Below are 11,054 nucleotides of genomic sequence, written 5' to 3'. Positions count from 1 at the left end.
AAACTATTTCAAAATATCACCATGCAATTATCATCAACAAATTATTATGTAAAATGAGTACTATTAATTGTTGATAAAAATCGCATTAATTTATAACTTATAAAGCATTCCACGATTATTTAATATTGGGCACATAATTTAGACTAGTATTTTTGTATGAAAATTTTAGAATAGCAAAATAAAGCTCTAATACACCACAAATAAAAATGATGCCTCACAAGGAATGTAAACATTTGTATGATAATTCCCACACAAAAAAATAATAGTTTGTCATGGTCTCAAGTCTATAATAATAAACACAAATTCTGACTTAATAGAAATTATTTTGAAAGTTAAATACACAAGGAAATTTAAAACACTATATGTAAAACATTACGAAATTCACCAAAATCCAGATTTTGGTGATATATTTCCATATTTCCTTTTATACAGGGTGGTCCAAATTGTATTCGGGATACTTCGGCAGCATATTCTGGAGATAAAAATAAGTAAAAAGGTTCGTATAAATTTATGTCCTAAAATGCTTCGTTTCGGAGATACAGAGTGTAGAATATTCATTTTTATTTCTCCTTTTTCCAAATAGTTTCTGACTAACGTCGATATATGGATAAATATGGTGGGAGTTTTTTACATGAGAAATTTTATTTCAATATCAATATGACTCCTACTTGTAGTTTACCTACCTATTGTTTAATTAGTTGGAAGAGTAAAAACTTTTTTGTCCGTACCTGTATAAAACTACTGAGTGAAGAAATATACAATTCCGCCATTTTTACCTAAAACAGGTCTCTTGGTAAAAATTGCTACAAGTTATTTGGAATCTCCTACTTGTAGTTTACCTACCTATTGTTTAATTAGTTTGAAGAGTAAAAACTTTTTTGTCCGTACCTGTATAAAACTACTGAGTGAAGAAATATAGAATTCCGCCATTTTTACCTAAAACAGGTCTCTTGGTAAAAATTGCTACGAGTTATTTGGAATCGAAATAATCAATACATCTTTGACAAAAATTGAACATGTTGACTGGATAGTTATTAGACCGAAATCATAAATCAGATTTTTTTGTACCAAAGGTTCAACAGAAACTGTTTCATTATAATTTTTTCTAGAAAAATTATGATTAATTTAAAAAAATAATAAGTTCCCAGATTTATCATTTCATTCAAATAACTATCTAGTCAACATGTGGCATGTATTGATAATTCACATTCCAAATATCTGGGGAACAATTACTTATACCGATATTTACCAAGAGACCTTTTTTACGTAAAAACGGCGAAAATGTATATTTTTTCACTCAGTAGTTTATCATGTCAAAAAACACTCAGACACCAATGTTCATCCAAATATATACGTTAGTTCAGAAATTATTTGGAAAGCATCGAAATAAAAAAGGAACTTCTACACCCTGTATCTCCGAAACGAAGCGTTTTAGGACATAAATTTATACAAACTTTTTTACTTATTTTTATCGGTAGAATATGCTGCCAAAGTTTCCCGAATGTAATTCAGACCACCCTGTATTATAGTAATTTTAAAGATGATTTTTTAATTTTTATTCGCGCACATTCAATTTAGTACTTAAAATGGGTCTAAAAAATTAATTGAAACAATATTCAAATTTATAATTAATTCTTAAAAACTTTCATACATTTCAATAATCATTATAGCGGTCGGTCATGTCTATGTTTTATGACAAAAGAAATAAAAATTATTCACTAGCGTTACCTAAAAATGCCTTTTAATAAATCATTATTAAATTAATATTCAACGCATAAATCGCATTTCAACTTATCTAGAATTTTTGATTTGACATTTCTAAGAAGATTTCTATTTGAAAGAAAAACAAACAATTTTTTAAGCCCTATTTCACTTACAAAAATAATTTCGAAAAAATCAATATTTGATTAGCACGTTGAATTCACCTAGCGCGTTACATTGGTCCCTCGATGATACTCACCTTCATACAATAATAATAGCAACTGCGTATGAGGAATATAATGGTGAATAGGAAGGCCCCTATATATGCGACGTACATGCCGCCGTGCGTTTTAGCGTATCCGTATGTGCCTACCGTTACTCCAATTCCAATGGCGAGGCATATAATAGTCAGGAAAAAGAAGATGTTACCACGACCTCGGGAATAATCCGGACCGACGGATGACACGTTGCGACAGTGGGGACAACGGGCCAGAGCGTTATTCAACGTGTTGAACTGTAAACGGAATAAATGAGTTAAATAAATATAAGAAACAAAATGGTTTCAAACTAATAAATATGAATTAAGAACAAAATAACTAACAGTAAGCAAGATATAAAGATTGACAAAGCACGGTTCAGACGTTCCTCTTAGGACGTAATGCAGAAATTTACTTGTGTTTTTCACACAATGGATTGTGTCACAATCACGTCACAATCCGTTGGATAAAACCAGTGACTAAAGAATTGAAGGATAAATAACACCCGAGAGCAAATTGTTACGATGTCACCAAACAGTGCCGTGGCATATATTTTTCTTAATTTAGCTGTTTGAAGAGATATTTATATTTTTTGATAATTGTTTTAACTACGCCTATACGGTGGTATCATACTAATCAATTACGAAAAAACGTACTAAAATTGTCGCTGATGACTCATTCGTCGCCATCAAAAAAATGGCGTCTAATGTCACAAATTCTGCTGCAGCCCGTATATGGGCGTTACATGTCCTTATATTCTTTAGCCATTGGATAAAACCGTTTTAGGGAGAAATTTAGACACAAATACAAATGTTTTAGGTTAGGGATACTTCGAGATGTAATTTATACTAAACACATTTTGTGTTTATGTTCTATTATACCGGGTGCCGGCTGTGTTTTAAAAGTGGCGCACCCCCTATAACTTTTTTATTTTTTCAGATAAAAAAACGAGATTTGGTATGTTAGTATATGACATAAATTAGGATTTGATTGACGTATTCGATTGTTTTCGGTCACTTCCTGTTTCACCAAAAATGACTACAACTTTTGATTTTTAAATGGCACGGTATTCGATATTATACGGTATTTTTTACTTTAATCAATAGAAAATGACACTCTGAATAGAAAGACATATCATATGTCAGCTTTTGACATTAATAATAGTCAGGAAAGGAGTGCCATTTAAAAATGAAAAGTTGTAGTCAGTTCTGGTGAAACAGAAAGTGACCGTAAACAATTGAATATGTCAATCAAACCTAATTTATGTCATATAGTAACATACCAAATCTCGTTTTTTAATCTGAAAAAATAAAAAAGTTACAGGGGTTTGAGACGCACTCGGTATAAACCTACATTTAAAAAAAAAACTGAAACTCGAAATTTTGACAACGTTTCGTGCGCTACGAAACCCAATCATCAATGAAACAAATAAAAAATCGTCCGATTTAAATGTAATTTGCTATTCGATAGATTGGACCAAGGCCAACTTGATCGTTTAAGACACGTGTCACTGTAACAGTTAGTTTTGACGTAAGAAACGTCAAAAGTTGATGTCGTCCAATCGCGACCAAATTTGGTAAATAGGCTATGTGAGCCACGGTGCTCACGGTTCCACCCTGCAAAGTTCGATACGAGGTTTCGTTTGCATCTTCATCAGGGTGGGACTAACGATTTGATATTGAAGAAAAATGATGGTCGATTTCGGCATAATTAGGAACGGGCTACAGGATGACGCGCTCGACGTTTCAAACCGATGACTCTAAATGGACGAAACCATCAGGATTTTTCCTAATTATGTATCAATTGGAACCAAACTCGGAACGCGAATAGAGGTAACCTAACCTAACCCGAATGGAGTCCTCAGACGGACAGACAGACAGACGAAAGTAACTTCAAATATGCGCACATAGTGTACACCCAATTTTTTTTCAATCATACGGTATATGTATATAAAATGGACCTTTAACATCTCTACCCCACACTATATTACATATTTTAAAATGTGGATCAACCTGCTCTCACTACCGGTTTCGGGGCCCTACTCCATCATCAGGTGAGCTTGGATCGATTCCACAAAACGACAAACACAGCGCAGAGTACCTAATTCCGAACTTGTCGGAAAGTAGCGGTTAGATATTAAGTGCCGCACGGGAGATAGAGGCCTGCGTGCAATGGTAGTACTTTCGTACCACCGAGGCGCAACTATCGATAGTAAGAAGATGGTAAAAAGGCTTTTTTTCAGGCAAGCCAAATTATAAAATGGAAAATAAATTTCTTGCAGTATAGGTATATAATAAAATTATATAAGAATTCTTGCCATTCATGCCAGGTTGATCCACATTATGACAAACACAGCGTGGAATTAAATTTCTATATCAGCAGTTAAGTGGCAAAAATTCTTATATAATTTTATTACATATTTTAGTAATATTCATAAAGTAACATTCATAAGGTCAGTATTACAAAATCTTTTCTTATTTTTTTTTCAATATTGACTGTCCTTGATGATATACACATAAAATAATTTATTTGCATTTGATGAATAATCTTGCATATGTGTAAAATTTAAACAAATACAGTAGATTCCCTTATCTTAACTTGTTCTACTTACATATAAATAAATGCATAATCATTTTATTAATAATATTATTTTTAGAGTGGCAATTTTAATTGGAAATTTGAACTGAGCGAGAAAATACAACATACCTACCATTTAAAATTTAACTTATAATGTAAATATAAGCTTGAGGGTGCATCCACACTATCCTAAAAACGGCGTATCCTAAAAACGGCGTATTTGAATGGCGAAAGCCTCATGGACTGGTCAGACGAGCACAACCTATACCTCGTATTTAACGCTAAAGATCCCGGTACTTTTAAGTCTGCAGCATGGAAACAGGATCATAACCCAGATTTGTGTTTCGTTTCTTCAGATAGCAATGAACATCCGCTTCCAACTATACGAACTGTCCTGGATGATTTTCCACATAGCCAACATCGCCCTGTGTTAATAGAAATTGGGTTGAGTATCCCTTTAGTAAAATCTTTTCCCCGCCCGAGATGGAACTTCAATAAAGCAAATTGGGAAACATTCTCCAATAATCTCGACAAATGCATAGGTTGGATCCCCCTCTAGGGAGAAATTATGAAAGGTTTGTTGGTGCTATTATTAGCACCGCCAAGAAAACCATACCTAGGGGTTATAGAAAGGAGTACATCCCGGGATGGGGCGAGACTAGCGAAAGGCTATACAGGGAATTTCTAGAATCAGGTGACCGCGAAATAGCTGACGAACTTCTGCACAGTTTAAACTCTGCGAGACGCCAGAAGTGGACTTAACTTAGTGGAAAGTCTAAACTGTTGAAAGTTTAGACTTTAGAAAATCCAGCAGAAAAGCTTGGGCATTATTACGAAAACTGGGTGGAGATAATCAAAGAACAAGAGTGGACACTCCTGTGACTCCAAACGAAATCGCCTCTAATATTGTTAATACCTCAAGAGCACCAAGGGACCGTGCAGACACAATCGAAATCAAGCGACAATTAAAACAGCTTAAATCATCCTGTGCTGAGGAGACAGCATACTCCCAGCCTTTTACCTTCGAAGAAATATTAGCTGCATTATAACATATTAAGGCTGGCAAAGCTCCGGGATTTGAGGGCTTCCATTCGGAATTCCTTCTGAATTGTGGTGAATTTACAAAGCGATGGTTGATGCACTTTTTGACTGACATAATTAAAACAGGCACTATTCCACAGTCACTAAAAAGCGCTAAAATCATTGCCATCTTAAAGCCTGGTAAGCCTAACGACCAGCCACAAAGTTATCGCCCAATCGCACTGCTGAGCACAATCTACAAGCTTCTGGAGAGACTAATCTACAACAGAGTAAGCCCAAAGATAATAGAGAGTATACCGATTGAACAGGCTGGCTTTCGTCCTGGACGTAGCTGCGTGGATTAGGTTCTGTCCCTAACAACTTACATCGAAGCAGGATTTCAACGCCAAGAAAAAACATCAGTTGCTTTTATTGACTTGACCGCGGCGTACGATACAGTTTGGAGACAGGGACTGATCTGTAAGCTAGCTAAAGAAATCCCCTGCCGAAGGACCGTCAGCCTGGTCGACGATATGCTCCGAAATAGACTCTTTCAGGTAAAACTGGGAGAGAAAGAGAGCAAAAAGATGAAACTTAATAACGGATTGCCACAAGGTTCTGTCTTAGCTCTATTGCTGTTTAATTTATATATCGCTGAGATGTCTGCTACTTCAGCTAGAAAATTTGGGTATGCGGACGATTGGGCGATAGCTACAAGACATAAAAACCTCGAGGAGACAGAGGCTGTTCTTGCGGAAGACCTGTATTCCCTGGGAAACTACTTCCGCCAGTGGAGGTTGCAACCGAGTGCGGTAAAGACGGAAGTTAGTTGTTTCCATCTTAACAATAAATTAGCAAACCAAGAACTTAACATAAGGTTTGAAGGTAACTGGCTGTCCCACAACAACACCCCAAAATATTTAGGCATTACACTAGATAGGACCTTGTCCTTTAAGAAGCACCTCACACAAACTGCAGCTAAGCTCAACACTCGGAATAATATCCTCCATAAATTATGCAGCACCACGTGGGGGTCATCCGCGAGTACCTTGCGCTCCTCTGCCTGGGTTTGGTTTACTCTACTGCTGAGTACTGTGCCCCGGTGTGGCTCAATAGTTCTCACACAGGAAAGGTGGACGTCCAATTGAACAACACAATGCGTATTATATCAGGAACAATAAAATCAACTCCCACCCAATGGCTTCCTATTCTAAGTAATATTCCTCCACCACATATACGCAGGCAGTATGCACTTTTTAGAGAATACACTAAAATTACTAACATGCCGCAACTGCCGATACATTTGGATGTCCATGACCTGGATAGGAACAGACTTCGTTCAAGACGTCCAACATTAACAACCGCAAGCAGCTTACTCCGGGACGGTTTTAAATTAACGGAGAATCAGAGTTACCAGACCACGCCGGGAACATGCCGGCTATAACTCAGAACCCACCAGGCTTTGACATGCCACGTAAAACATGGTCTGCATTAAACCAGATAAGGACAAATCATGGGAGGTGTGCCGATTCTATGTTTAAATGGGGAAAGTCAGCTTCCCCAGAATGCGACTGCAACACCGGCAGACAAACTATCCGGCACATAGTAGAAGCATGCCCGTTAAGATCCTATTCCGGTTCCTTTGATGATTTCCTGGAAGCTACAGACAGTGCAATCGAATACATCCGTAATTTAGATGTTTGTTTGTAATACTTGTTATATGTATATTCGTTTGTACATTTTAGACTCTTGTCAGACTATTATTATTGTTTGCACACATACTTGTTTCCTGCTCTTTACTTCTACAGTGATTGTAATTCTGTTTTGTTGTGATGTTTAGCCATACGATAGATAGATAGAACGGCTTATCGGCGTAACGACGTAACGACCTTGAATAGATTTCCAGTAATTCTATTGGCTGAAAAATTCATCTGTCAGAAATTTTATCTGTCAAATTCATCTGTCAAAAATTTCAGCCAATAGAATTACTGGAAATCAATTCAAGGTCGTTACGCAGTTATTCCGATACGCCATTTTTAGGATAGTGTGGATGCACCCTGAATCAACCTGTACGATTTCCTAATTTTACGTCTCTATTACACATAAATTGTATACTTTCTTGAAGAACTGAAATAAATATCTTAAACAGAAAGGTATTATATTTTTTTGGAAGCAACCAGTTACACAGTATAGTAAATATTGTGCATTATAATAAAATGAGTAAAAAATTTTGTTTCACCTATTTTTTAAGCCATAACAGAGCAAAAAATCTGTATTCACAGTAACTTAATTAAAGGTTGAGTCATAAAATGTATTGGGATTTATTGAAGCACAATAATTTAAAACATAAATTCTTTATGTTTGTAAACTATATATAATCTTACCAAAAATGTATCTCGACAATGTCCACATGTCACTCTACACATTCCAGGCATAGATGGAACGGGCGGTGTTACAGGACTGGGGGCCAAATTGATAATGCGCTTACAATTTGGCCTAGGACAAGCAATGCGCTGAGATGAACTCTTGCAAATGAGAAGACAATTGCAAGGACATCGAACATATTTCTTACCAGGTGGAGCATTTCTAATTGGCTAAAAATGTATAACATTAAGACAAGTTCAAAAATATTAGATAAAATAAGATATTTAATTATTTATATATGCTTGCCTCAGATTACTAAAGAATAATCACAGAAAACACTTGTCTGGCTTATGCATATATTTATTAGTACCTATTACTTATAATTACTACATATTACCATCCAATTTAAGAATACATATTATATAGTTAATTAATATAAACAGATATTAATAAACAATAAAACTGTTCTCATAATCTTGATAAAAAACTTGACAACTCTGCAAGATCTAATTACTGTCTCTATGTAATTATGAGATTTAAAATTTCTGTCTCTCTGATTTTACAGTAATAAGATATAATACACATATTACCAAGATTTCAGAGACTTAAGCCACAAGTTAATATACTGAGCATCATAGAAATGTATCATCATTGGCAAAACTTTAATGAAAATGAAGAATTGTTTTATTAAATAATCTTATCTAAATAACAAAAAATGTTGAAATAATATCAGTGTGTATGGTGTATGTATGTAAAATAGTTTATACTTACAGTGGCTTCATTGCATTGGGCACATTTCACCACATGCTGGTCTCTTTTGCCAGAGATATCAATCATAGCTTGACAAACTCTGCAAGTTACCATAGGGACACCGCCACTCTCTGAGGGCTGGTAAAATGGTGGCGGCAACTCATCGGGCCCAATTGGGCTAACGGTTGCTTGTTGACCAGCTTAAACATATATTAAATTATTTAAATTTATGTAAACAAACCATCTTAAACAGTACAATTAAAAAGATATTTAACAATTTGATATACAGATATTAAACCAACTTAGAAGGTTCTTTAAAACATGAAGAAAAACATTCAATGAATACCTACTTAAGTAAGATTACCCACACATAAAACTAGAAATAAATGTTCGAGAAGGCTAAATATTAAATTTATAATTTTATTTGTGTTGTCTACAAATAAATGAGTAATGCAACTTTAACAAAAAACAAATAAAATAAAAATTATAACAATAATATGAATGGAATAATTATTCATTCAAAAGAAATATATTTAATATATTTCGGGACCCATATTTCGAATTTGAAAAATCTGACATAGTAGGTTTATTTACAAAAAATAGTACTTGACAAAAACATTCATAAGATGAAACCACTCCTAACAAAGAGATTATTATTAGACAATTTAGTTTACTTTAAAGAATGTAAATATGCAGGTCTTTAGCTCGTTTACATTTTCAATGTAAGGGTTTTAATTTAAGGTAACAAAGAGTGAGTGTAACAAGTATATTATTATTATCAAAATATTTTCTTTAATTACGAAGATCAAATATTTATAGGAAAACAAATCAAAAAACTATATACATTAGAAATATGACGCATACCTGTAACTTCCCCATTATATGTAGTATTTTCCTGGCTAAGGAGAGGCTGTTTTTCATTGTCGTTATTGTCTCCCATCGCAAAAGAAACTTGTTAATAATCTTTTTTTTACCGATAATTGCTAGAATTGGTAAACTATTGACAACAAAATACCTATGCAAAATACTGACAAGGACAAGTGGTAAGTAGTGACAGGTGACAGCCACAAAACACATACACAAGGAGAAGTGCGAGCGCCTTGCTAAATATTGGAAAGTGAAATTGACGTTTAAATTTGACACTGTTGACAAGTCTACTGCTACTAGCGCCCCCAATATCGCTTGTAGGAACTACGGACTAGACTGTCACGCATGGCGGGAAGTTTTAAAAAATAAAAAATTTTAACTCTTCATTTATTTTTAATTATGACATAGATAAAAACACAAAAAATACACCATTTTTTAAAAATATGTTTAATATCAATATCAAATATACAACAGAAATTAATTTCACCACAATAAATTAATAAAATTAAAAAATAATGTTACAAGTAGATCAAGAGACAAAATTAATTCAATTCAATAACAAAACTGAAAAAAATGGCGTCATAGATGGCTTAGAAATGACGATATATATCATAATTTTGAAAGTAAAATTATATAGGAAATGTCATCGATCATCATTTTGAAGCCAACTGGACGATTATTTCAAACATACAAGCTGAGTTCGTTCATAGTGCTCTGAGAAATCTAGATAAACAAAGAATAATAAATTAAAAGTATTCCAGGGAAAACGAGAGGAAAAACCTGTATCGTCTCTGATATCTGTCAGGGTTTTGTTGAAAGTGTCATCTTTTTGCTCGAAGTTTTCAGGTCGATTAAAAAGATGACATTTACACCAATACTTTGCCGTAACTTTCACAAATATCAGAGAGAGAGTACAGGTATTGCCTCTCTTTTCCTCTGGGATGCTTTATATCTGTTCTTCTTTGTTTACCTATATTTCTAAGAGCATAATGCCAAACACGACTACAGTATATAATAATTTCAATATCCTAAGTGGAAAGAAAAAGATCACCTTTCTGTTTTGTACTATGGTCCCTTTCTTCCGATGGCTCATCTCGTTGATATTTAGGAAGGTATCCATAAAATATATATTTTATTATCGGTCCTGGGATGAAAAAATATAAAATTCAATTTCATTTGATGATCCTTTTCTGTCACCTAAATCAGGAGAATGACAATGAGCATGTTAAGATGAAAAAAAAACTTATTTATCAACACTTACCTACACGTTAGTCCAAGGAGTTTTATCAAAAACCTATATTTGCCTAAATAATTTATGTATTCAATTTACAAAGCAAACTGCAGCGTGTAAACAAAAGAAATAAAATGGCGACAAGTCAACGTCAACGACCCGACAAGGAGAAAAGTGGTGTTCGAATAACAATTTATGGGTTGCAAAAAATTGTTTTTGTCTCCTTTCAACGCACACTTTAGAAAGAAAAAGAGATGAACAGTTATACTGAAAGAATGTCAAGGTTT

The 11,054-nt window shown here is 34.2% G+C and overlaps 1 protein-coding gene across 1 annotated transcript; it reads right to left on the bottom strand.

The window, feature by feature from the left end:
• Positions 1-1,069: 1,069 nt before the first annotated feature.
• LOC115877178 (type 2 phosphatidylinositol 4,5-bisphosphate 4-phosphatase) lies at positions 1,070-9,749 on the bottom strand. The gene is made up of 4 exons (XM_030893339.1): positions 9,534-9,749; positions 8,691-8,869; positions 7,940-8,149; positions 1,070-2,215 (listed from the first exon to the last, which is right to left on the bottom strand). The coding sequence occupies exons 1-4, from the start codon at positions 9,607-9,609 to the stop codon at positions 1,934-1,936; spliced, it is 747 nt and encodes a 248-aa protein (XP_030749199.1). The 5' UTR covers positions 9,610-9,749; the 3' UTR covers positions 1,070-1,933.
• Positions 9,750-11,054: the final 1,305 nt, after the last annotated feature.

Source organism: Sitophilus oryzae, unplaced genomic scaffold (assembly GCF_002938485.1).
Source record: "Sitophilus oryzae breed Bouriz unplaced genomic scaffold, Soryzae_2.0 scaffold_1442_pilon_pilon, whole genome shotgun sequence".
Taxonomy (NCBI): domain Eukaryota; kingdom Metazoa; phylum Arthropoda; class Insecta; order Coleoptera; family Curculionidae; genus Sitophilus; species Sitophilus oryzae.
The sequence above is the reverse complement of the archived record's forward strand: the minus strand, read 5'-3'. Positions and strand labels throughout refer to the sequence as shown.